The sequence below is a fragment of the Monodelphis domestica genome, chromosome 6 (assembly GCF_027887165.1).
Source record: "Monodelphis domestica isolate mMonDom1 chromosome 6, mMonDom1.pri, whole genome shotgun sequence".
Lineage (NCBI taxonomy): Eukaryota > Metazoa > Chordata > Mammalia > Didelphimorphia > Didelphidae > Monodelphis > Monodelphis domestica.
In genome coordinates, this window is record NC_077232.1 from 12211837 (window position 1) to 12238178 (window position 26342).

Consider the following 26342-nt stretch of genomic DNA (forward strand, 5'->3'; position numbering starts at 1 on the left):
CGGCTGCCGGCATCTTCAGGCTGGGGAGGCGGGCTGAGACCTCCGAGCCGCTAGGGGTCGGGGCGTGCTCCCATCCCGTGGTGCCCTGCGCTGGGGCTGCTCTAGGCGGCGGCGCGTCTCTGTGGTAGCGGCGGTGGTGTAGGTGCGGAGGTTGCGCGCGGGGCCCGCTCGTCTCTCGGCTGTCGCCGTGTCCGCGTCCGCGTCAGTGTCCGCGGCCGCCCGGGCCCTTGCCTTCTCGCCCCTCCGCCTCCGGCCGGCCCGGGCTCCGGCCTCAACATGTCGTACAACTACGTGGTGACGGCGCAGAAGCCCACGGCCGTCAACGGCTGCGTGACGGGTGAGGGGAGGCCGCGGGCCGGGACTGGGGGCGAGGGCTCTTCTCCATGCGGGGAAACTGAGGCCCGGGGAGGCGGGGCGTATGCATCGGGAGCTCACCAAGCTGCAAAGGAAAACTGAGGCCCAGAAGGGGAGCGGCCGTGCGCACCGGGGACGGGAGGGTTTCCTTTAACGGGGGGAAACTGAGACTCCCACCGGTGGGGATCGGGCATGTGCATCCGAGCCCGGGGGCTCATCGAGCTCCTAGGGGAAACCGAGGCCCAGAGGGGGACGGGCGGGGTCCATCCTGCAAGGAGCCAGGCCCATCGCTGCAGTGACGTCAGTAACTTGCAAGCTCAATCCTCCACGCGGGGAAACTGAGGTGGGAGGGGGAAGCTAGTGTGCATCGGGGGCTCATCGAGCTCTAAGGGGAAACGGAGGCCAGCGGCTGGCTTCAATCTACCAGAAGCCAGACCCATCGTTGCAAGTGACGTCAGCAACCTGCAAGCATAGTTCTCCTCTAGGGGAAACTGAGGGGGGCGGGGCGGGTGCATCTGTAGCTCACTGAGCTCTAAGGGGAAACGGTGGTCCAACGAGGGGCAGGCGGGGTACGACCTACCGGAAGCCAAACCTATCGATGCAGTGATGTCAAACACCTGCAAATACAACCCTGTACGAAGGGAAATTGGGTTGGGGATTGGGGCATGTGCATGGGGGCTCACTGAGTTCTAAGGGACAACCAAAGCCCATCAAGAAGGGATCATTGGAGGGGAAGTGGAAGAAGGGGGGGCATGTGCAACTTGACTGGAGGGCTCATCAATTTCAAGGGGAAACTGAGGCCTTACAGAGGAGGGGGCCATGGGCAGAAGGGAAACTGATGAAGGGGAGGGGAGATGTGCACAGGTTCAAGCTCTAAGGGGAAACAGGTATGTGTGTGTGTGGTTGTGGCAGGGTCTTTCCAATGGATTCAGGGTCCCTCAAGGGCAGCATAACCCTACACCAGGGGAAACTGAGGCCCAGTGATTTTCTCTTTAGAATCAATGATCCTAGACTCCATCCAGCCCAAGTCTCCTGATTCTGTTCAGCAAGACCATGAAACAGGCACCACAGGGCATTGGCCAGGCTTCTTACTTCCTCCCTGCATAACTTTGGGCTGGGCCCTGGACCTTTCTGGGCCCTGGTTTGCTCTTTACAAGAAGGTGGTTGAACTACGTGGTTTCCAAAGTCTCTCTCAGACCCTTTAGATGTGATCCTGTGAATTAGATGAGAACAAAACAATCTGTCCTCCTGGAACTTTGATTCTAATGGGGGTAACAACCTGGTGGACATGGTACAAGGGGATTTGGGGGAGCCCTCACCATTGAGAGGATCAGAGCAGTCTGGTACAAGGTGGTCTTTGAATGAAGCTTCTTATGATTCTCTTCACAGAAGCCCAGAGAGGGGAAGATCCTTGAGGATAGGTCATTGACAGGAAGATACTTTAGGGGTCATTATGTAGATTAGCCCTGGAGTGGGGAAGTGACTTGGAAGGGGAGGCCTAAGGGTGGAAGCCAAAATGTGGAAAGAAAGATTTCCTGTGTCTGGAGGGGTGAAAGCACCTCTAATTCCATAATCCCTGGCCCCAACACATCTGATCAATAGTCATCTCCCCTTGGGTTGAGGTCCTCCAGCAAAGGGACATTCATGTCCTCCAGAGGCAGCCTTTTTAAATTGGGGTGGCCCTAATTGTTGGAGATCTTCCTTATCTCAAGCTGAAATGAGCATCTGGGCAGCTTCCATACCTGGCTCTTTTCACCTCCCGGGTCAGGTGGAACAAGTGTCATCATTTAAGGTCTCTGGTCAGAGGGTTATTCCAACGAAGATTGAGTGAGGAGAGGCTTTAGGCATCAGGTCAAGGGATCCTGCCTCTCATCACCAGAAAGGAACAATGAGCTCTTTTGGTCCAGAAGTTCTTGATCAGAGGTGAAGCAGAAGGATCCCTGTAATGAAATTATAGTTGTGACAATTAACATTAGTGTGATCATGGGCAAGTCATTTAACCTTCCTGGTCTCAGTTTTATCTCTTGTAAAATGAAGGGATTGGTCCTAGTCAGTGATTCTTAACCTGAGGATCATGAACTTGATTTTGATCACTATTTCAGTCTAATTGGTTTCCTTTGTGACCCGTTGTGCAGTGTTTTATTTTATGCTTTTAAAAACACTTAGAAGAGGGCCATAGATTTTACCAGGCCGCCTGAGGGGTTCATAACACAAAAAAAGTAGAGTTCCTGAACTTAGTGATAACTGATGCTCCTTCCAGTTCCAACAGTCTGGGAATACTGAGGAGGAGTGAGTGGCAGAGTGAAAAAATGCTAGATTTAAAGCCAAAGGACCTAGACCCAAATTACTCCCTGGGTGACCTTTACTCTGGACCTCAGTTTTCTTATCTGGGAAATGAAGGCTTTGAACAAAGGATTTCTAAGTTTCCTTTCAACTTGGGATTCTCTGATCTCTTGACTATGCTATGGGGCTCACAAGAGTTTGATGAGGCAGAAGCACTGATCAAGAAAGGAGTCCCTTATCAAATCCTACAGAAGGATGGGATGAAGTCACCCTGTATATAGTCATCTAGTCTTGCCCCCCTTTCCCCAGATGGGTCTCCACTCTCTTTTTAGATGGAGAAGTCTTTTTTTTTTTTAGCAACAAGGAATAGGTAGAGGGGAATTGGTCAGGACAGCTCAGTTTGGAGGACAAGGGCTAAACATTGGGTTTGCACTGTTGGCCGGGCATGTGAGGGAATTATTTTTAGCAGTAATAGTACAAGTCATCAGAGTATAGAAGACAAAGATTTTGGACTAGATCTCCCTAGTCATTAAGACTTTAATGAGCAAAATGCACCCAAAGTACGTACACCCCCAGTACATGTTGCCATGGCACAAAAACACCTTGACACCTGGGCTGCTTGTCCATCTGGATCTCTTTCTGTTAATCAGTTGATTGGTTTCTCCTTCCTAGAGCCATTGAATAGAGCCAATCAAATGAAGCCATTTTTCTCTGGCTCCTAGAAAGAGCCCAGTTTCTGTGGTCTTGATTTTTTAAAGGATCTTGTTTTTCTCCTTGTATATGTATGGGGTGAGATTATTTCAAGCATTGAGAAAGGAAATGAGTAGGGAAACTGGAGAAATGTGTGGGTGCTCCCAGGTTTTTTGCCTTCAGGCACTTCGGGAGCCTTTGGATGCCTAGGAAGGACTCAGCCCTGCATTATACTTGAGAGAACCATGGTGATTCTTTCAGGTCACTTCACTTCTGCTGAAGACTTGAATCTGCTCATCGCCAAAAACACCCGTCTCGAGATCTATGTGGTCACTGCAGAAGGGCTGCGGCCTGTTAAGGAAGTGGGCATGTATGGCAAGATTGCTGTTATGGAGCTTTTCCGTCCAAAGGTAAGCGTTGCCTATGGACTCCACATATGGACTCTTCTATAGGCACTAAACCTGTCAAAAGGGAAGCTCTAGCTGTTGTTTTTATTACATTTATTACATTTCTTTTAATCGAAGGAAGATTAGGCAAGTACTTCTTTTAAAGAATGAATTCAGAATGGAATGGAACTGGACCTTGGAAAGATTCTCTTAGAGGGAAAAAGGGCCTTTTGGAACATTTCTTAATTTCTTTGAGGATGAACTTGAAATTTGGTATACCAGATATTGTCCAAATAGTAATTTTTATGCCTTTTCAACACCTCTATTAAAGTACTCTGGTAGATCATCTTTATAACTGTGGAGAGGGGACCCTGGATTCTTGAAAGCTGACCTGATAAGTCCCATTGAGCTAGAAAGACCCAGGGATGGACTGAGGGTACTGTTGTCTGGGGACCAGATTTCTTTTGACTAACCTCTGAAAACTTTGTGCAGTTGCTGTTGGTAGAAGCAGTGCCTACTTTAGGAAATCCCAGGGCCTTGAGCTGTTCAAGCAGCTTTTCCCAAAGGCAATTAGAGGCTGACAAAAATGCAATGTGTTAAAGGCTTTTAAAAAGGGCTCCTTCCTCTTGGCTCTTTGTTCCTTTTGATCTGTTATGGAAGGATCTTAAAAGTTTCAATGGAAGCATTATTGCTTCCCTTATTTATTAAACCACCTTCCCCTTCTAGCCTTATAGGGATTTGTTCTTTGTCCACGTGTTTCTTTGTAACCAATCTGAAAGACGGGAGAAGATGTCCCAAGCTCAGAATCCCAGCAGCAAACTCCATTCCCCTTTGGGAAGCAGAGAAATGAATAGACAGATCATGGGGTCACGTGCCTTCAAGGTGTATTCTTAGGAGGAAATCAGCTTGCTCTTTATGATGAGAGAGCACTGAAACTCAGACTGTCTTGTCAGGCTCCCTTAGTAACGGGTAATTAGCGACCAGAATCTTAATGCAGTCTTGGTGAAACTGTGGGTCTTCTTGATAGTCTGGTTGAGAGTTCTATATGGAAGAGATTAGACCACCAGAGGCAGAGAGGTAGGGATGGTAGATTGGATTTGGAACGGTAAGGATCTGGGATCAAGCCTTGCCTCTGACACTTACAAGCAGTCTAAAACATGGGCAGGTCATTTCACCTTGCTAAAATTCAGTTTGCTTATTTGTCAGATGAGAGGCTCGAACTCAGTGACCTGTAGGGTCCTTTCCAACTCTAAATCTGAGCTAATGACTCAACCCTGCTGATCCATGAGCTATTCAGAGCTTATTTGTAGGAATATAGAATGGTCGGGAATCTAGGGATTTCTGTAACTAGCAAGAGTACACTTTGACTTGGTACTAGGAGTGTGCTAGGAGTCATGTAGACTCATGAGAGATGGTTCATGAAACAGGAAGGAGGTGACTTACCTTTAGGTAAGTTTTATGGAGGCAGCATGTTCTAAGGGATCTATATTAACATGGAGCTGTGGAAGTGTAGACAAATGAGAGGAGAGAGGAAGCTAGAGGAAGAAGAATACTTGGGTGGAATTCATTTCATTTCAGCCAACTTAGAGATATGACACCAAACTCACTTTCAAGGAGTTTGAGCTCTCGTAGAGAAATACAAATAACTATGATGTTAGGGCAGATGTGGCAGGCATGCTACGGAGGGGTCCCAGTAGAATATTTTGAGAATTTCAGGAGGATGTGCAGGCAGCTCAGAGAAGATGTCATGTGGTAGGTGGTTCTACATTGGCCTTCAAAGGTAAACGGAATAATAGGGGAATCCATTCTAGTAGTGGTGGATGGACTCTGAGTGTGTAAAGGGGAATAATATACTAGGCTTGTGGAGGGCCTGGAGCCCAGACTCTGAGCAGTTTTCATTTCAGCTTTATTCAATAAGCAGCAGGAAGTCAGACAGGGATGTGATTAGAGTGTTAGGATTAGGAAGCTTACTCAGGTAATGGTCTGAAGGCCAGATTGGAGAGGAGCTCTCCAGTGGGGGCCTGGGGACCAGTGAGAAGGCTGTGAGGGTCATTCTGGCTAGAGCTGATGAAGACCTTTGATAGAGAATAGGAGTGAGAAGGAGGGGGTGGACAGTTATTGCCAAGAAACAATTGACAGGACTTGGCAGTGGATTGGTGTGGGTAAGAGAGGGAAGAGTCCAAGGGGAAGCCAAGGTTATAAGTTCCAGTGACTGAAAGTTTTGTGTTACCATCAGCAGAAGTAGAAAGATTAGGAGAAGAGCTAAGATTGTTTTCAGGAAGCTGAAGAATGGTTAGTTCCTTCAGTAAGTAGTAGTAGTCAATTCACATTTAAATGAGTTCGATTTGGGCTTTTTGAGTTGGAATTTCCAGCCTAAATGTTTAGCAGGAAGTCAGAAACTAGGACTAGAACTCTGACAGAGATGGGGGTAGACAGAGCTTGGGAGTTAGCATCTGCAAATGGAGATAATCATCAAAGCTGGGGCATAGAGCCAGTCACCAAAGGAGACCCTTGAAAAAGAAGAGAGGGCCAAGGGTAGAATCTCCCTGGACGACACTATTGGAGAAACAGGTAGAGACTAAATGAACAAAGGAGGTGGAGGGGTGGGAGGATAATCTCTTGTCTTGGAGGAAGGTCACGAAAAGGAGGGAAATGTTGCCTGTTGGCACTGAAGAAGACTGGAGGAAGAGAGGTCATTTGACTTAGAGTCCTTTGAGTCAAGTGATAGGAATAGAGATCAGATTGCAAATGGTTGAGAAGCAGACTGAGGACATTGGGGTAGCATATTTCTAGGAGTTTGACAGTGAGCAGAAGAACCTGAAGGAAAATGGTGGTTTAAAGGGCTGGTGGACCCAAGGGAACAGCTTTTTTGTCTAGGTGAGACTTGAGTTTGTTTGTAGATTCAACTAGCAAGAGTTCCCTTTATGTAGCCCTGTTTAAAAAGCTGCAAGAGGGGTAGATATTGAATTTTTATGAGAGGGTGATGGATAGAACAGTATAAAGGGGAATGGAATGGAGACATGGGTGAGGCAGATTTGGTTCTTCTCTGCCTCCAAGACTGGTGAGAAGGAGTGAACATATGTTATGATAGTGAGAGGTTTGGACCATGAGTGGGAGAGGAGTAAGAAGAGTAAGGCCAATGTTCTCGGTCATCTCCTGAAGATACAATTAGGGGTAGAGGAGGGAAGAGAATATTTAAAATAGCTGTTCTGGAGAATGAGAGAATGAGCAAGAGATAAATAGGAGGACTTCCCTCTAATAAGTGGGACTGCATTTGAGGGCAGACACATTCAGCTCAGTTGCATAATCGCTTCCAGTAACATTTGCTTGAGCAGAGGTGAATGATAGGAGCTATCCTAGGAAATAGAGAGCAGTCAAAGGGGGGACAAAGGTTTCCAGTGGGAAAGAGTGGGAGAGGGGGCATTATTGAAATGACTAAGTATGGGGCCAAGCATGACATAAGAAAGGAAGAGAGCCAAAACAGGGTGGATGAGTTGGTAGAATGGAGAGGAATCTAGGAAATCAAGGTCATGATGAGGACGAAAAAAGGTAAGGGAGGAAGGAGAAGAATGAATAGCAATTTCATTCAAGAGGATCTTAGTGCTGGAACATTTCAAGTGACCTCCCTGGTGAGTGGCTGAAGTTCAGTAGCTAAGAAGTTGTCAGAATTCGTTATAAGTCATCGCCAGGAGAGAGTGCTAGCAGAGGCATCCCTGGAATGCTAGAACTTTGCAGGATGGTGGCAGGGGAATGGTTGGGGGGAAAGAGAGTGTCAGACTGGTCATGGAGGTCACCATTTGACAGCAGCAAGTCCTTGGCTGATGTGATCCAGTTGGATGTCGATGTGGTGTTTCAGTGAGGAGAGGGATTCAAGTTATGGTGCCTGGAAAGGATCTGGAGCAAGGCCTAGAGAGCAAGGCCTGTGTGGGAAAGGGGGCTGCTAGAGTCGGGTCATGGGATGGAAACAGAGTTCAATGAAGCATCTGTTGCAACTCTCAGAGTTTACAATTTAGGAGAGGAGATGAGACAGAGTCTGCTTATATGAGGCAGGGTGGGATTGGGGCCATCTGAGATGTTGATAGAAGGAATAGGTGTGGTTGGAGAAGATAAGAAGACATTGTAGGACCGGGGAGAGGGCCACCCGGAGACCTGTGCTGGTGAGGCCCTGGTCCTTTTGTCTGCACCCCCTATGGAACTAAAACTCCCTTTTCTAGAGAATATTTGGAATTTGGTCATTTCACTTTTGTATTACTTAAAAAACAGGTACTGACCGGCCTCCCTGTCCCAGAAAGAAACTCCTAATGATACTGTTGGTTTCTAGGGCGAGAGCAAGGATCTGCTCTTTATCCTGACGGCCAAGTATAATGCCTGCATCCTTGAGTACAAGCAGAGTGGCGAGAGCATTGACATCATCACCCGAGCTCATGGCAACGTCCAGGTGAGAGGAAGAAGCCACAGGAGGCTGGGTGTGTGCGTAGAATCGTGCTCTTTATCTGTTCATGAAGAACTTACACTGGGTCATTAAAACTGAACTAGAGGGAGTTGATTGGACTTTGAAAGAAAAGTAAAAAATTATTATTATTATTATCATAAATATATATACTAGGTATATAATAGGCAATAGAGAGAGTTCCTCTGTACTAAAGACCTACACTTGTTTTTTTTTTTTTAAGCCCTTACCTTCCGTCTTGGAGTCAATACTGTGTATTGGCTCCAAGGCAGAAGAGTGGTAAGGGCTAGGCAATGGGGGTCAAGTGACTTGCCCAGGGTCACACAGCTGGGAAGTGTCTGAGGCCAGATTTGAACCTGGGACCTCCCATCTCTAGGGCTGGCTCTCAATCCACTGAGCTACCCAGCTGCCCCCTAGACCTACACTTGTTACAGAAAAGATTCTGCCTTCCTTCATTTCCTTCCTGGGTCCTTGGGAGTCTGAAGAATGGGGAACGCATTTCAGCAAACTTAAGTTCTTGTGCTGAAGAGTTGAGTGGTTGCTAGAACCAGACCTAGGTAATAGCTCATTCAGCCTCCGGACCTATTCTGATCAGTAGATAGCCTCAATTTCTCATTTTCCTGCCCAGAGTTTTGGATCTCGAGATGCCGTAGAAACTAGAAAATGGTGCCCAGTGCCCTCTGCTGAGACCCTTCACTCATTCTTCCTTTTAGGATCGGATCGGTCGTCCTTCTGAGACTGGGATTATTGGCATCATTGACCCTGAGTGCCGGATGATTGGCTTGCGCCTTTATGACGGTCTCTTTAAGGTCATCCCTTTGGACAGGGATAATAAAGAATTGAAAGCCTTCAACATTCGCCTGGAGGAGCTCCAAGTCATTGATGTCAAGTTCCTGTATGGTTGTCAAGCCCCTACCATCTGCTTTGTGTACCAGGTAATGACTGGGGAGAGCAACTCGGTCCTGCTCTGTGAGGGGTTGCTTATGAATAGGCCGCTGTCTGGCTTTCATAGAGAGATTCTGTGTCTAGAACATTGGTGCCTCCCTGGAAAGCTGATCGTGGCAGAGACGAGAAGGGCTCTGGGGGAGTGCTTCCTTGGTCCTGCTGCTGCACTCTGGTAGTAGCTCTTTGGAAAGGACATATGAGGTGGCCTGGTCCTGGCTTTATTCCCCGAAGGTCTTCACTGCAGTATGTTTGCAGCTCATTAAGGCTTGACGATAGCCAGTTGATCTGGAGATTCCTCTGCAGCTGGCATCGGCTGGGAAGAACCCATCCACCTCATTACTCGCCTTCTGTGAGATGTCACTGACAGATCCTGGTCCATATCTCAGCTCTGTCCTGTGGGTTGTGCCAGGTGGGGGTAGGGAATGGCAGCCGCAGGTGGCCATCGGGGGGGCCAGCAAACCACTCTGAGTTCTGTGAAGCACAGGGGAGCACAGTGTGGAGTCATTTCGGGAGAACATAGTGAACCTTCTGGCCCTGGTGGCTGCTTGGGTGGATCATCCGTGGCTCTCGGGATGATGGTGGTGTGCGCTGAGAGCCCTTCTCTCATTTTATTGCCAGCAGAGTCAGGGTCTCTGTGGACTTGGTATCTGGCTGTGAAATAAAGTCGAAACGGGGCAGGAAAACTTGTCTGTACATTCTGGATATGTAGAAGCTCAGGGCAGCCACCCTTCTTCCTCCACCGTTATGAGAGGCAGCTTTGGATATTCTTGGGAGGTACTTATTAGCCCTCCCTAGAACTGGACCTCGAAGTCCCAGACACACACATCCAGGACAAGCATGAGCCTTTGGAAAGAGCCCTGCTTGCTGTGTCCTGTGTCGGTCATAGATGATCTCCACGATCGAGCCCCCTTCTTGTTGAAGTACAAGGGGAGTTTGTCCTCAAATTCATAGGATTAGGGAGACCTCAGACCCAGGCCATCTCGCCCCTTTTTAAAAGCTGCCGCATCTCGTATTGGCCTCGGAGGGGGAGCTCGCCTCGGTCCACATTGGCAGCTGCCTTAAGGACCCGGAGGTCAGAGACGTGGTCCCATTCAGCCACTTCTTGGAGTCCCTGCTCCTCCCAAGGCTGGCTGGCTGAGTAAGCCAGAGGTGGGCTGGGCTTGACGCGGCATGATGGGCTTTGGGATTCAGTTCTGTTTGCTGTGAGCTCCAACTTTGCTGTAGTCTTTGCCTTGGGGTGGATGCTAGCTTTATCCCTCAAACGTCCCAATAAAGAGGGGAATGAGCCAAATTTTTAAAAAAGGCACCAACAGAACGTTCTCTAGAAATTGTCACGTTCCTGCCATCACTGTGGTGTTATTCTTGAGGACAGGCTGGGAGTTTATACTCAGAGTCACTTCCAGCGGGCCTCTGTGTGAAAGCTCTGGGTGAGGGTTAGAGGCGCTGGGGTGCCGGGGACAGAGCCTGAGGCAGAAGGGCCGTCCTTGATTCGCCCGGCTGCCTCTCCCTGTGACCCTGATGGCCTGGCTGGCTTTGAATGACCCTCACTCTAGTCTTTGGCTGCTGCTGGTGCTCCATTTCGTACTGCTGACCAGCCCTGAGGCCCCTCCTTTCCGGTGCTTAACAATTCCACCTTTTCCCGAGACCAGGACCCCCAGGGACGGCACGTCAAGACCTACGAAGTGTCTCTTCGGGAGAAGGAATTCAATAAAGGCCCCTGGAAGCAGGAAAATGTGGAGGCAGAAGCTTCAATGGTGATCGCAGGTGGGTTCATTTTGGGGTTGTAAGGAAATCCACCTTCTCCCGTCCTTTCCGTCATTTTGCTGGCTCTTCTCCTTTGTCTGTCTTTGCCCTTTACACAATTAGAAGGGGCAGATGTGTGTTATAGCACTGCCGTTCCCCACCTGTTGTCAGTCCTCCTTGCCAGGTGTAGAGGAAAGCTGTGTGACCCAAGGCAAATCACTGAGCCTCTCTGATCAATAAAGCCCCGGCCTCCCTGGGTTTTGTGGGTAAAGTATTCTCGAAGCTTTGGGTTATTGTAGAGGCACCGTGGCAGAGGGAACAGAAGACACTCGTGCTGACCCACTGCCTCAGAGACTGGCAAGCCATTGAATGTCACACCAGTCAGTGTGACTTACGGTGGGGGAGAGGGCCCCCCCCCCCGGGCTCCCCACTCGGATGAAGCCGTGGGGCTGGGCAGGCCCCCCAAATGACGGTCTTTTATTTGTAGATACTTTCTTAGAGTCTCGTCTTCCCATCTTCCTCTCTGGTGTGGGGGGCTGGTTTTCCAGGAAATTACTGGAAAAGTGAGGTGCCGCCAGCTTTGAGAACTAGCAGGGAGCTGCCGTCTCCCATTCTTGGGCCAGAGAGGTGCAGGTGGTCTGGATCCTGGCCGGACCAAGGGCAGCTTTGGCATTCTCCCGTGGCCTTGCCACATTTTGCCCCGGCATCGTAATAACTACACGCAAGCCTGGTAAAGCCCGGGAGTCCCGCTGTAACAGTGTTTGCAGGCTGCACTTAGGTGGTTTGTATGTAACCCTCTCGTGTAACTTTGTTTCACCGGCTACCTTGCTGTGCTAGAAACATTCCTCTGTGGGGCGAGCTGTTTGCCTGCTCCAGGCCCTGCCGCCTCCCGTGGAGTTCAGAGCTGGAAGGAGCCTCGGCGTCCCCCTAGTGGCACCCCCTGGGCCGCTGCCCTCATTTCACGGCACATTAGACCTGCCATGTGTTGGCTCTGATTCTGGATAAGGAAAAACTGAGCCACGATTGAAGGAAGATGAGGAGAATCCTGGAGAAAGGCAGAACTAGAGACAAGGGGTTAAGGAGTCATTGTTGGGGACAGAACAGTGGGAAGATGCAGATGGAGAGTGTCGAAGTGGAACTCACTCCTGAACGCCTCTGAAGCCAGGAGGGGGGCAGCTGGGTGGCTCCGTGGATAGAGAGCCAGGCCTGGAGACAGGAGGTCCTGGATTCAAATGTGGCTTCCTCCACACTGCCTAGCTGTACGACCCTGGGCACGTTGCTTAGCCCCAGTTGCCTAGTCCTTGCCCCTCTTCTGCCTTGGAAGGGATACTTTGTTTCAATTTTAAGATGGAAAGTGAGGGGGGGTTTGTGTTAAATAAAAATAAAAACCTGAAGAAGCAGGAGGGAAGAAAGATCTCCATGCTGAGGTGTTGTCGGGTCTGAGGACGTCACCTCCGGAAGACCCTCTCTGTTCTTTCCCTCTTAAATGGGGTGGGTGCGAATGCTCAAGTGTGAAAAGCCGGACTTCCTCTGACGCTGCTTCCTTGTCCTTTGGCAGTCCCCGAGCCTTTCGGAGGTGCGATCATTATTGGCCAGGAGTCCATCACCTACCACAACGGCGATAAGTACCTGGCCATTGCCCCTCCCATCATCAAGGTGAGCCGCCCCTGCCCGCTTCCTACCCCTCGCCTCCCTCCTGCTGCTGCGGCGGGTCGCCATTGCATGGGCACGGGGCCTTGCTTTCCTGGGGCTTAGGTTGAGAAACCGACCGAGACTTCTCTTTAGTTTTTCAAATCAAGAGCAATCCTCGTTCATTATGGAAGGGAAAATGGCCTGGTTGTCCTCCTTTTTGGTGGATGCAGATAGAGTATGAACGTTCTCTCATAGCATTCACCCTCCCATGACTACGCAGAGCTCCCTTCAGCTGTAGCCGGCCATTCTCCCCGTGTCCCCGAAGACACAGGGCTCTCCACACGTAACGCTTCTCATCTCTCGTTCCTTTATCTCGTGTGCATTCCAGGCACCCAGGCCTCTATGTTGTCAACCAATTGCGTCCTGGGGCTTTCTTGGTTCCTTCTGATAAAATGGTGAGGCCTACCTCATAAAGGCAGCAGCCTCCTGGGGCTTACTCCCTGGCGTGGACAGAGGCCTCTTCCCTAATTCCTTTTTCTTCTCTGGGGACAGCAAAGCACGATTGTGTGCCACAATCGAGTGGATCCAAATGGATCTCGATACCTGCTGGGAGACATGGAAGGCCGCCTCTTCATGCTTCTCCTAGAGAAAGAGGAGCAGATGGACGGCACCGTGACCCTCAAGGATCTCCGTGTGGAGCTTCTTGGAGAGGTGAGGCTTCTCCCCAGCTCTTTGGGCTACCCGAGATTGGATCGCTGTCTTCGTAGCCTCCCTGCCCACTAGCAACAACCCTTTGGTTCCAGTGAAAAGAGAATTTGGGCTTTTAGGAAACTCCCCATCAGGTGCATCAAAATAAGGGGTGAGCAAGTAATGGCATGTGTGTGGAAAACCCAAGGGAAGTCCCCAGGTCCTAGCACGGGGCCAAGGTTCCTGGAAGTGGGACATTCAAGAGAAGAGTGGTCTATCCCAGTGGGGAAGGGGACTGGGGAAGAGGGGGGCTCCTGTGGAGGGTCCTGGCTCTTGTAGATGGGGGATCAGAGCAGCTGGAAAGGAGTTTGCTGGTGGCCCCCAGAAGAGCGCTTGTAGACTAGGGGTGGATGCGTATGAGTGGGGTGTCAGAATTCAGAAATGTTGGTGCCCCGGCTTAGAGGCCCTAAAACCCAACAAAATGGGAAAAGCAAGTTTTGCTCTTGTTTACTTTGACTGGGACTTGTAGCCTGAGGCATCTCCCGCAAATTGTGTTTCCTTATAGACCTCCATTGCCGAATGCTTGACGTACCTCGACAACGGGGTTGTGTTCGTTGGCTCTCGCCTTGGCGACTCTCAGCTCGTAAAAGTAAGACGTCCCATCTTCCTTCTGCCTGGCCTCTTGTTCATCGTCCGCTTCCCTTCTCTGGGTCCTGGGCGGCAGAGTCTCCTTGCCTGCTTCCCATAAAGGGCAGCTGGGCCAGAGGACTACTGTGGCCTTGCTTAAGTTCTGAGTCATAGAGATGAATAACTAGGCAACAGAGTTTCCAGTTAGGTGATCCTCCTCTCGGTATTCCTGACACTAAACGTCTCGATGATGCCAGGCTGCAGGCAGAGTCGGCAGATGCCAAGGCTAGAAGAGCTTCTGAGGTTTGTTGATGGTTTTAAGTAATCAAGCCCTTCGTTTATTTTCAGCTCAATGTGGACAGCAATGAGCAAGGCTCCTATGTTGTGGCCATGGAGACCTTTACCAATCTAGGCCCCATCGTGGACATGTGTGTGGTGGACCTGGAGAGGCAGGGCCAAGGGCAGGTGAGGGTGACGACTCGGGCCGGGCCTGGCCACTCGGCCTGGCTGCTTTGGGTTTTGTTTGTTGGCTGGGAGGAGAGGGAGAGGAATGATAGGAATCTCTAGAATTGTTTTTTCTTCCAAAAAAGGAGGTTCTTGTTATCTTTTGTGGCTACATTGACTAGGTTCTTTCTGGCTCCTCTTAGGGAACCACCCCTTATAACAGACTTCAAATGGAGAAAAAGAAAAAACTGAGTGAAACCAAGCAGACTTTGTTTACCTACAGTGTGGCCTCCCTCTAGACCCCCATCTCTGCAGAGGACTAGGGGCAGGAGGAGGTGTCTTCTCATTTTTCTTTGAGGGCAAGCTTGCTCTTTATAATTTCTCAACATGCAGCTACAGGGGCAGCTAGGTAGTAGGATATAGGCAGATAGCAGAGGTAGAATAGAGCGCCAACCCTGGAGGTCCTCGGTTGAAATCTGGCCTCAGAGACATCCTAGCTGTGTGACCCTGGGCAAGTTACTGGCCCTGATTGCCTGGCCCTTGCTGCTCTTCTCTTTAGAACTGATACTGGAACAGAAGGTAAGGGCTTGAAAACAAAAACAAACCAGCTTCAGCTATGGTTCTTTTATTGTTCTTTCCTTGGATCCCATTAAAGTCATGGGGGGGGGGGGGGGGGAGGTTCCCGCCTCTGCTTGCTGCACTTTCCATCAGTTCATAGACATCTCTCTTCTTGCACTTTTCTGTTGTTTCTCACGGTCACTGTTTCTTATGGCCTAGCGATATTCCATGGCGACGATGTGCCAAGATTTGTTTAGCCATCCCCTCATCTCTCCTCTGCTTCCTGTTGTTTGCTATCCCATGAAGTATCACTTCTTTTGATCTATGGAAGCTTTCTTTTCTGCAAATCCCTTTCACAGTTGCTTTGAAGTCCTCACTTAACACCCGAAGGTCCTAAATATGCCTGTGACGTATCTATTTGCCTGTGTCTAGAGGCACTGCTGTTTCCTTGCTAGGGTATGACAGCGTTGCCTTTGGTGTCAGACCATCTCCAGGAAACTGAGTGTTTTCTGCCAGGCTCGAATTCTGGTTAAACAGGAGAGTCCCTCAGTTCAGGGGCAGCCGTCATCCTCTTTATATTTGGGTGTCAGTGAAATGGTCTCACTCAGGGCGGGGAGATCAGGACTTTGTCCCAGGACACCAGAATTTGGAAGGTGAAAAAAAAATTTAAGTGATTTTTAGATATTGCAGAATTTTTAAATGAGTTACATATGTGATTGATATCATTTTCATGACTTAAGCACCTCCGAGTTAGGGTGAGGGCTGGCTAAATAAGCAAGTGCTTCCCCTTTACCTTCTTCCACTTCTGGCCCTTGGCTACACAGCTGGTGCTATTAGCTCGTACAGGTTGTCTCAAAGCTTCTTCTAGAATAATCGGAGGGCACTTATCGCTGCTGGCTGTGACTTTGATCTTCCTTCTTGAGGGCATCAGCCACGATCTCTCTCTGTCTACAGCTGGTCACATGTTCAGGGGCTTTTAAGGAAGGCTCTTTGCGGATCATCCGGAACGGGATTGGGATCCACGAACATGCCAGCATTGACCTGCCAGGCATCAAAGGTACGGCATCCTGGGCCGCGGTGGAGGGAGAGCGTCCAGAGGAAGGCAGGCACTAGAGTAGTGAGGAGCCAGCATTGGAAGAGAGACTGTTCTGGTTTGCTTGATCCACAGTGGGTAGAACTAGGAGGAGGCCAATTTAGTCTGTGCATCTGGAGAACATCCTGCCAGTTGGAGCTATCCCCAAGTGGCAGAGAATGTCCCCAAAGATAGGCCTCCTCCTTGGAGGGACACCAGTGAGAGAGAGGCTGGGAGAGAAGGCCCTTTTCAGCTCTGACGCTGTTCTGAGGACAGCATGAAGCCTACTTGGTCTGCTTTCTGCCTGGGAGGGCTCTAAGACCATAATGGGGGGAGTCCGGGAGCTCCCTAGGGGGCAGCTTCCCGACGTCACCATCTTGGTCTTCATTCTAGGCTTATGGCCTCTGAGGTCCGACTCCGGCCGAGAAACGGATGACACGTTGGTGCTGTCCTTTGTGGGCCAGACGAGGTAAGGATGATGGAGGCCCGGGAGGCAGGGGGCCCAAGCCCTCAGGGAGCCTCCAGTTGATGTGGGCTCTCCCTGTGTTGGCAGAGTTCTGATGCTGAACGGAGAAGAAGTGGAGGAGACCGAGCTGACGGGCTTCGTGGATGATCAGCAGACTTTTTTCTGTGGGAATGTGGCTCACCAGCAGCTGATCCAGGTAACTAGACCAGAGCTCCTGCCCACCCATCCTTTCTGCTATTCTCCACCTTGGCCAGAACACAAAGTCAATGTGTCGTTCTTGGCTGTAACCCTTGACCACCTGGATAGCCATGCCTAGCCTCCAGCTCACTTCCAGTGGCTGGCTGTATAGGATTCATTAGAATTTACTTTAGAGGCAGCTGGGCCTCGAGTCAGGAAGATCTGAGTTCCTATCTTGTCTGAGACACTTCCTAACTGTGGGACAGGGCAAGTCACTTAAGCCCTGTCTGCCTCCGTTTCCTCAGTTATAAACTGAGAATAACAATAGCACTTCCCTTCCACAATTGTAAAGACAAACTCAGTAAGAACACCACGTTAAGCACTTTGTAGCTTGTTTTATTACTTATTTAACTGGAGCTGTGCTGCCTAGGAAGGCTGTGGAACCCAGCCTTGGTCGCCATCCGCCATGGGCCATCTTTCTGCCCTGTGGCCTGCTGCCATCGCCCTTCAGCACAGGCTGTGTCCTGGGTGGGTGCCACATGGAGCGATGGTCTGCCTTCCACTCTCCTTACTTCACTGTATTGAAGAACTAGCGCGTCTGTAGCTGGGCTCTGACCATTCCGAGGGGGACTCAGAAGTCACAGCTGGGGGAACGTGTTACTAGGTTGGAGAAGATGTGACAGGGATTCCTTAGACTTCGTTCCAAGTGCCTCCTGGGGAGGGCAGGCAGTCAGGCCCTGGAGTCCGCTGGAAAGCCTGCTGGCTCAGTCCCTGGGACCCTGGGAGGAGGAGATTGGAGTAAGGAGGCCACCGAGGCCTTTTCAGTGCCCAGGATTGCCTACCCCGTGAGCTACGGGAGGCATTACAAACATCACAAGTGAGATGGGCTGCTTCTTTGGTAATTGCTTGTCGCTGGGGCCCTTGTGGGGCCCTTGTTGTGCCCTAGAGCTGCCCAGCTCTTCAGACACTGTCCCATTCGCAGTGGGGCTAATTCGGTGGCCAGGGATTATTTCTGATGCTGTGGGGTAGGATGTGTCTCCCTCCCACACTCTTTCCGCTTCAGGAGATGGGCCCGTTCCCTTCTATTTAGCTATGGGGAAACCAGATTTGAATCGTTCTCCCCCCCAGTCTGCCATCATGGCCTCCCCAGGACTGCTGAGAAAGGCACAACCGAGCTGGTTGTCATGGAAGAGGACCCCTGGTCTGGGATTTTCAGGACTCGTTTATGGTGACTCTTGCCTCTGCCCCCAGCCAAGCCTGGGCTGCTTCTCAGGGGTCTCCCTGTGCTTCTGCGCAGATCACCTCGGCCTCTGTGCGCCTGGTTGGCCAGGACCCAAAAGCGTTAGTGAGTGAATGGAAGGAACCCCAGGGCAAGAACATCAGCGTGGCCTCGTGTAACAGCAGCCAGGTGGTGGTGGCTGTGGGCAGGGCCCTCTACTATCTGCAGATTCACCCTCAGGAGCTCCGGCAGATCAGGTACCCGCTTGGCTTTCTTCCCTCCCCTGGCCTGGGGCCTTGTCGGAGGCCTGGCCTCCTCATCCCCGGGCTTCCTCCTTGATTTAGCCACACGGAGATGGAGCATGAGGTGGCGTGCTTGGACATCACCCCTCTGGGGGACAGCAACGGGATGTCTCCTCTCTGTGCGATTGGCCTCTGGACCGACATCTCAGCCCGCATTTTGAAGCTTCCCTCTTTCGAGCTCCTGCACAAGGAGATGCTTGGGGGAGGTAGGTGGTAGTTGCTGCTGCTGCTCGGGGGCTTGGGCTTTGGTGGCTGCCCAGCGCCGAGTGACCCCCTGCTGTTGGCCCTTCTGTACGGCAGAGATCATCCCTCGATCCATCCTGATGACCACCTTCGAGAGCAGCCACTACCTGCTCTGCGCCTTGGGAGATGGCGCCCTCTTCTACTTCGGGCTCAGCATCGAGACGGGTGAGTGTGGGCCGTGGGCTTGGGTTTCTCCCTGCCACTGCTTAGTGTCTATTGAATGGGAGCCAGCCTTTGGGGGTCCCTTTGCTCGCCCGTCCTTCCTTCTCTCCCCTTTCTGTGGGGTTCTGGAGGGCCCCTTGGAGATCAGCTCTGAGGCCGCCCTTCCGCAGAGCCTGGGGCTGATGCTGTTCTGCCCTCCAGGCTTGTTGAGCGACCGCAAGAAGGTGACTCTGGGGACTCAGCCCACAGTCCTGAGAACGTTCCGCTCCCTCTCCACCACCAATGTCTTTGCTTGTTCTGACCGCCCCACTGTCATCTACAGCAGCAACCACAAGTTAGTCTTCTCCAATGTCAACCTCAAGGAGGTCAACTACATGTGTCCCCTCAACTCAGATGGCTATCCTGACAGGTGAGCCCGGCCGGCCCTCGACCTCGGGGCGAGGCCACGGCGTGGAGCCACAGCGAGCAGTGGGGGAGCTCGGGGGAGACGGCTTGTCTTGGGTGGGGGGCTCTCTTTGATGGCGACGCGGTCCCTCGAGCTGGGATCGTTTCCGTTGCCTTGAAGTGTTCGTACTAAGCCGAGCTCCTTCTCTCCAGCCTGGCCTTGGCCAACAATAGCACCCTCACCATCGGCACCATTGACGAGATCCAGAAGCTGCACATCCGTACGGTTCCTCTCTACGAGTCCCCCAGGTGAGCCCATAGTGGGAGGAGGGAGCTGCCTCCGGTGCCCGGAGCAGCCTCTCGCTTCCTCCTCCTTGCTGGCCATCTTTGCCAGGTGTTTGTTTTGTTCTCTCCTTTAAAAAACCTCCACACAGAAAGATTTGCTACCAGGAAATGTCGCAGTGCTTTGGGGTTCTCTCCAGTCGGATCGAGGTGCAGGACGCCAGCGGAGGGACGACAGCCCTGAGGCCCAGTGCCAGCACCCAGGTCAGTTCGTTGGGGCAAGGCCAGCCCCAGGCCTCCTCTGCCTCCCCCTGCTGGGGCCGTGGAACAGGCTGAGCTGCCTTAGCTCAGTTTCCGCCCTTACCTTGAATGAATTCTCCCCTTCACAGTGGCTCCCTGAAGCATTTCTCGCTTTCATGGCTTCTCTTCTGTGGCCTTGATTCTCCCCTTTGGTGGCTTCTTGACTGGGCTCCCCTCGCCCAGGGGCAGGGTGGGCACTGGGGGGAGGGCGAGGGGCCTAACGCCCGTGGCCTTGGCCCACAGGCCTTGTCCAGCAGCGTCAGTTCCAGCAAGCTGTTCTCCAGCAGCACAGCCCCTCACGAGACGTCCTTCGGAGAGGAGGTCGAGGTGCACAACCTTCTCATCATCGACCAGCACACCTTTGAAGGTGGGGCTGTGCATCAGGCTGGGTTGGGCATCCCCGGGTGGGTAGGGGATGCAGGGATGGAGCAGGCCCACCCATCCATCCGGGGTCAGACTGACGCAGAAACAAGGGAAGACGGGGCCGGGGAAGCTGGAGATCAAAGTCCCGGCTCCTTTGCACGGGGTCCATGCATGCATTCACTGCCCACCCTCGTCCTTTCCTTCCCTCGGCGGCTCCTGCTCTCTCCTGGTCCCGAGCCTCCTCCCAGGCCATCAAGCTGCTGCCTGATGAGGAGGCCCAGGAGGGAGAGGTGGGCGCAGCCCTTCCTCCCTATCAGCTCGGCCCCAGCACCAGGCCGTGGGCCTGTTGGCCACAGATAGGCTGGTGGTAAGAGGGATGACCTCTTTTTGCCTAGTGCTTCATGCCCACCAGTTCCTACAGAACGAATATGCCCTCAGCCTGGTCTCCTGCAAGCTTGGCAAAGATGCCAACACCTACTTCGTTGTGGGCACTGCCATGGTGTATCCTGAAGAGGCAGAGCCCAAACAGGGGCGAATCGTCGTTTTCCAGTACTCTGACGGTGAGTATCGTGGCTGCTCCTGGGAGAAGCGGGTCTGGAAATGTTGCTTTGGGTTTCAGAAAGGCAGGAGTGAGCCTGGATCTGGGCCTGAGGCCCAGGGGGCAGATCTCTGTGTCTCAGAGCCAGGGGCCTTCGGATGGGGTCAGGTAAGCGGGCAGAACAGGATGTGACCTCTCTCTTCCTTGCTCTAACTTTTGTTTCTAGTCTTTCCCTTTCAGAAGTTGGGGGTTTTATTGGGAGGAGCAGGGAGAGAGTGGGAGTCAGATGGAAAGGCAGAGGAAGGAAGAGACGTGGGAAAGACGTGGAAACTGGGGAACTTGGGCAGTTGTTCCCTGAGGATGGCGTTTCCCCAGTTTTGTTCCAAACATCCGTTTCCGTTTACCATCACTATCCCTCCGTTTTCACCAGATATAAAATGGGGACAGAGTTTGTCCCTGGTGGCAAAGATTGCTCTAAAGATGAATTTTGAAACTGAGTGGTCCCTTAGAGGGCGAATAGTCCAGCTTGGAGCGGCCTCATCAGGTCGGGCAGGAGGTCCTGGGTGCTGTTCTTGTTTCCTCGTGCCTAGAGCACCCACCCTTTCTGCCGGGTCTCTCAGAGGGGCTGGAGAGAATCGTGAGGACGAGCCTTGCTCGGTCAGGCGGCTAGGCCTCGCCAAACGGCCGTGCCGCCCGCATAAAGAACTCGGGAGGAGGTGGATATGAGAGAACTGCTCTGGGGTTTGGTTCCTGTGCCGGGACGAGGCCGGCTTCGACCCTGGTGCTGATGCAGGCCTCGGGCTCCCCAGCCAGGATTCCTTTTGCATCCTGCATTGCAGCAAGCTGGGTGGTTGATTCAGAGAGGACCCATGCACTAGTCAGCAACGAGCCCTCGTAGCTCCCCGGCATTTGCCCTCCTGGTTGGTGGTCTGGTTGGGTGTGCGGTGTGTCCCGTGCCGGATGGGAAGCGCCGGGAGGGCAGCGACTGCCTCCTCTAGTCTTTAGATCTCCCACCGTGCCCAGCGGGGAGCCTCGTCCCTCATGTTTCTCCCAAATGGCTCTGTGAATGAATGGAGAGGCCTCCTACCCCGGGGACCTCCTCGCTGCTGGGAGTTGTGGCGTGGGCTAGGCTGGAAGAGAGCGGGACAGTGTCCGGAGCCGAGGAGTGGGCTTAGGGGGACGGGACATGAAGACATGGGTCTGTGGGGACAGAAGGATTTCTCTCTTGCCCAGGCAAACTGCAGACTGTAGCGGAGAAGGAAGTCAAAGGTGCTGTGTATTCCATGGTGGAATTCAATGGGAAGCTCCTGGCCAGCATCAACAGCACGGTAAGAGCTTGCCTGGCGGGAGGGGTGTGGCTTACTCTCTAATAAGTAAAATTCCTGGGCTTGTGAGTCTGGGCCTCTATTGAAGGGCCACCTTTGCAGTTAGAGCATGAATTCTGAAAGCCAGGCTTCTCGGAGCAGGGCGAAGGCACTGGGGAAGAAGATGGTGTGGGCTCCCGTCAGAATCGTGGCAGGGCAGAATTCATTCAGGTTTCTCCGGCCGTTATTGTCAGCCGAGCTTTGTGTGTTAGCCCCGTCTCCAGGCTCCTAGGCCAGGAGAGGGCATTTTTAAGAGAAGGCAGTTGACACAGGACAGTGATGCCTCTCCAGGGAGACTTCCTGGGATGGCTCGTGAGGAGAGTCTTCTTTCTGCCTCAGGCCCACAGACATACGTTTGTCTTTCCCAGGTGCGACTCTACGAGTGGACCGCAGAGAAAGAACTTCGCACAGAGTGCAATCACTACAACAACATCATGGCCTTGTACCTGAAGACAAAGGGGGATTTCATTCTGGTTGGCGACTTGATGCGTTCAGTGCTGCTTCTCGCCTACAAGCCCATGGAGGGCAACTTTGAGGAGGTGGGGCAATGGTTCCTGACAAGTCATTATTGCGATGGGAGACTGTGGCAAGGAAGTCATCCAAAACCCCTGGAAGTTGGGGGGAAGTGGTGGCTGTGCAGAGCCACTCTTTCTGGGGTTTTAGACCCGGACTGAATTCATCTAAAAGCCCCTGGATCTTAGGTACTACAACTTGAGTATAGGGGAAGTGGGGGCTGCTTTGTGTAATTTCTAGCCTCCTGCATTTTGTAGAGTCCCCTTAGCGGAGTCAGCTTGTAGTCTTGGGATAGACGGTCTTGGGGTGACAATGCTTTAGGAGGACAATTCAGCTCCGGGCTTAACTTCCTTTTTCAGGATACAAATTGGGGGTTGGAATGGGGTTATTATCGGAGCCACCTTTGTATAGGATGCTTCGCCTTCTGGCCAAGACTAAGGCAGTCACTGGATTGCATTCAATGGAACTTGCTGATTCTTCTCATTTTCCTCTTTTTTCAAGATTGCTCGGGACTTTAACCCCAACTGGATGAGTGCTGTAGAAATCTTGGATGATGACAATTTTCTGGGGGCTGAGAATGCTTTTAACTTGTTTGTGTGTCAGAAGGATAGGTGAGTAACCTTTGATTGAGAATGGTGGAGAAGGAGAGCTTAGACATGGCATTCTTAGCCCCTCTGTGACAGCAGAAAGGAATTGGTTTAGGCAGTCGAGGTGACCTCTCTAGCTGTCCAAACAGCGATTGGCTTTAGAGGTTTGCCGGGGCTCAGGTCACGTTAGGCTTCACTGTCAGATGGGAATCCTGACTGATAGAATTCAGCAATCACACATTCTTGCCCCATCGGGGTCACTTTCTTGTCACCTTGTCCAGTGGTCTCTGCAGGTCACATCTGAGGTCAGACTCTGCCGGCCAGACCTCTGTTTTGGAGGGTTAGGCCTTCTGGTCTCTCAATGCCCTGAGCAGCCCTTGCATTTTCCATTCTACTGGCCAGCCCAGCCTCATGGAGGACAAACAGTGCTGTGCCCGCTTGGTGTCGCTGCCAAGCCCCCGCCCCTTCCCTGGCCAGGGCTGAGATCTCAGAAATGGGGGGCACGTGGGAGTTAAGGGGTAGTGAGTGCCAGGACCCTTGTACCTTTCAGTGCTGCCACCACTGATGAGGAGCGACAGCATCTGCAGGAGGTGGGGCTCTTCCACTTGGGGGAATTTATCAACGTATTCTGCCACGGCTCACTGGTGATGCAGAACCTGGGGGAGACGTCCACCCCGACGCAAGGCTCTGTGCTCTTTGGCACTGTCAACGGCATGATCGGTAAGGCCGGCTTTCCGGGGGGCGTCCTCCCCACCCACATCTTTGCCTTCATTCACTCTCACCTTTCGGATTCAGGGACTCCAGTTCTGAGAGCCCAAAGAGAGCGAAAACACATTAATCCCAGAAGTCCTGGGGCTCCTGGCACTGCTGATCTGAGGCTTTGAGCTGCCCTTCCAGGGCTACCCTAGGGCGAGGGGCAGTACCCTGGGGGGTTCTGGGCCTCTGCCAGGGACTTCCTGTTACTGCTCTTTTGCCAGGCTTGGTGACTTCCCTGTCAGAAAGCTGGTACAACCTCCTTTTGGACATGCAGAACCGACTCAACAAAGTCATCAAAAGCGTCGGCAAGATCGAGCACTCCTTATATCCTTGTCAGAGTTCTGGTTACCCTCAAGTCCTCTTGAACCCATTGGTCGCCTGCTCTGCCCCAGTTCTCCAGGAGGGTGATGCTGGGCCAGTTGGACAAAGTTGTCTTCCCTTGGACGAAGGGGAAGCTCTCAACGGGCATCGATTGTCCTGGGGATGGGGAGACTGTCCCAGGCATGTGGTGGAGGCAGAGCAGAGCCCGGCTGCTGCGCTTTCTTGGGGCTTCGTGGTGCTGTCAGCCAGGCAGCACAAAGGTTTGGGTTGGGATGTAGGAGCTGGTCTTTGAAGGGGTTTAGAGGATTTGAGGAAACCTGGAGTTTTCCAGGAGAATGGGGATTGCCAGGGCCTGAGACAGAGCACCAGCTTCTGTGGGGAGAGTGTCCCAAGGGGATCCCGGCGCCATGCTAGTGTAGAGTCAGACGGTAGAGAACGCCCCCGTTTCTCCTCAGGCTCCTCCTGTCTGCTCATGGGAGCTAGAAAACCTTCCAGGCAGAGATGGAGAGGACGTGGCCTGGCCCAGTGCTGGGAAAGACGCCAATGGGGGCGGCTCTGATTGTGGCCTTGGGCAGGTCCTCTCTAGCTGAGGCCGGGGTTTGAAGTTCCCCTGGAGCTGGGCTCCCGGGTCTGGGGGCCCGTAAGTGTGGGGGAGGTCATTGCCAAGTGATCCCACAGTCCTTGACTCACCCTCGTACCTGGAGATCGTTCCATACCGAGCGCAAGACGGAGCCAGCCACAGGTTTCATTGACGGGGACCTGATCGAAAGTTTCCTGGATATCAGCCGCCCCAAGATGCAAGAAGTTGTGGCCAACTTACAGGTGAGCCTTGGGGTTCCCCGACGGTGTGGGGGCACCTTCCTCTCTGTGCTGACTTTGGGGAGCTCGGGGCCTTGGTGAGCTGCTCCCTTCGCATCCTTCCATCCCCCCAGCTTAGCTGTAAGGGAAGGCAGAAACTCTGCCCCAGCCTGTGGCCTGCTGAGCAGCCTTCACCCTCTCCTCGTCCCTGCACCGTAGGCTTCTGTGAGGCCGCTTCTCGGCCTCTTTGACTCTGGCACCCGGCACTGTGTTCTCTCTCCCGGGGAGAAGGTGGTGCCTCGTTCCTCTTGGACTGACCTTGTTCCCCAACCCGGCTTCCTTGTTACAGTATGATGACGGCAGCGGTATGAAGCGAGAGGCCACCGCAGATGACCTCATCAAAGTTGTGGAGGAGCTGACTCGGATCCATTAGCCCCATGGCCGGGATCCAACCTTCCTAGAACCTCCCTCCATGTTTTGAGCCTGGAGTCTTCCCCCACCCCCTTCTTTCTTTAGTAGAGGGGGGGGAACCCTTTCCCCAAGCCAGCTGTCCAACGGCCCCAAAAGCCACAGTTTGCCCTGTGTGGAAATGGGGTCATTCTTGGAGCTGAAGCCAGCTCACTAGGGAGATTGGAAATGGGCTGGGGGTGACAATACTTTCACGCCTGGGTTTTCACCTGTCCCACAGTTCAACTGTCACCGGGGACCACCAAGCCTTGGTCTTGGCCAATTCTCCTCTTTCCAGGGAGGGAATTCCTAGCTCTTCGGCTGAGGGGAAGAACCGTGACTCTCGCTCATTCACTGTTCTCTAGGATCTTTTGGGGGGGTGGGCGGGGTTCATTGTCTTTGAAGCCAGGGCCTCCTTTTGCCTTCCCACTGCTGCCTCTGAGAGCTTCACTTGTTCAGCCCTTGACCGGTAGGCAGGGGGGTGACCGAGATCTTGGGTTATCCCAAGCTGAAGACAGGGCTCCCTTGGGGAGCTGCTGCCTTCAGGGACAAAGGAGAGTGGGGGAAGCAAATGGGTTGTTGGCTTCTGAGTTTTACCAAATAAAGTAGAATCCAAGAGGAAAGAGCCCGTTGTTTCTGCTTCTCTTCCCCCTCGGCCTGGCCTGGCCTGGCTGGATTCAGCTGGCTGGGCCCAGTGGTGAAAGGGCTCTCGGCTCTCCTCCCCACCTTCCTGTGTGGGGCAGCATCTCCTCCTCTGTCTTTGTGTTGGTCGATATTGTCCCGTGGCTCTCGGGCCGCACCCCTCCTCTCCTGCTATTGCCCCAGCCAGGGAGACGTGTGGGGATTGGAAGAACTGGCCTTCCTTTGCCTCTGCCGCCCCGTCTTCCTGGGCTCTCGTGACTTGGGTGTTTGTGAGAATCTCTGGGTTTCCTCTGGGAGGTCACCGTCGCCTCCATTTCTCCTGGACTCCACCTTCCTTCCACGTCTCTGGCCAGCGGTCAGGCTGTGGAGAGGCTCGATTTCCCCGACGTTCCTCCCCAGCCAGGCTCACGGGCCACAAAAGGAAGGAGATGGACTCCGCGGGCTGGGTGGCCAGCCTCCCGATGCCTCAGTTATTCTCCTCGGGGTGGCCTGGCCAGCTCAAGTAAGCACGCGATGTGGGTCTGTCTGGTAGTTCGCTGTGACCCAGTTCAGAGAACGCGGAGTCGGAAGCGTGTCTCGGCGTGGAGGGGAGGCGCAGTGGCCCACC

The 26342-nt window shown here is 52.6% G+C and overlaps 1 protein-coding gene across 1 annotated transcript; it reads left to right on the forward strand.

Moving 5' to 3' along the window:
- The first annotated feature begins 206 nt into the window (after positions 1 to 206).
- Positions 207 to 25716, forward strand: DDB1 (damage specific DNA binding protein 1). The gene is made up of 27 exons (XM_056801619.1): positions 207 to 337; positions 3589 to 3737; positions 8035 to 8151; positions 8877 to 9098; positions 10758 to 10872; positions 12410 to 12507; positions 13036 to 13194; positions 13736 to 13819; positions 14146 to 14262; positions 15754 to 15856; positions 16265 to 16340; positions 16425 to 16533; positions 17812 to 17990; positions 18078 to 18241; positions 18336 to 18443; positions 18642 to 18849; positions 19038 to 19133; positions 19259 to 19370; positions 19650 to 19773; positions 20165 to 20329; positions 21541 to 21635; positions 22040 to 22210; positions 22686 to 22795; positions 23322 to 23491; positions 23749 to 23851; positions 24547 to 24670; positions 24996 to 25716. Exons 1-27 carry the CDS (start codon positions 277 to 279, stop codon positions 25077 to 25079), a joined length of 3423 nt encoding a protein of 1140 aa, XP_056657597.1. The 5' UTR covers positions 207 to 276; the 3' UTR covers positions 25080 to 25716.
- The last annotated feature ends 626 nt before the right edge of the window (positions 25717 to 26342 follow it).

Bases quoted from the DNA above. Each gene is read 5' to 3' on its own strand.
- DDB1 (XM_056801619.1), top strand. From the start codon at position 277: ATGTCGTACAACTACGTGGTGACGGCGCAGAAGCCCACGGCCGTCAAC. The intron at 14,263-15,753 runs GTGAGGGTGACG...CTCTGTCTACAG, and splicing joins AGAGGCAGGGCCAAGGGCAG to CTGGTCACATGTTCAGGGGC. The intron at 24,671-24,995 runs GTGAGCCTTGGG...TCCTTGTTACAG, and splicing joins AAGTTGTGGCCAACTTACAG to TATGATGACGGCAGCGGTAT.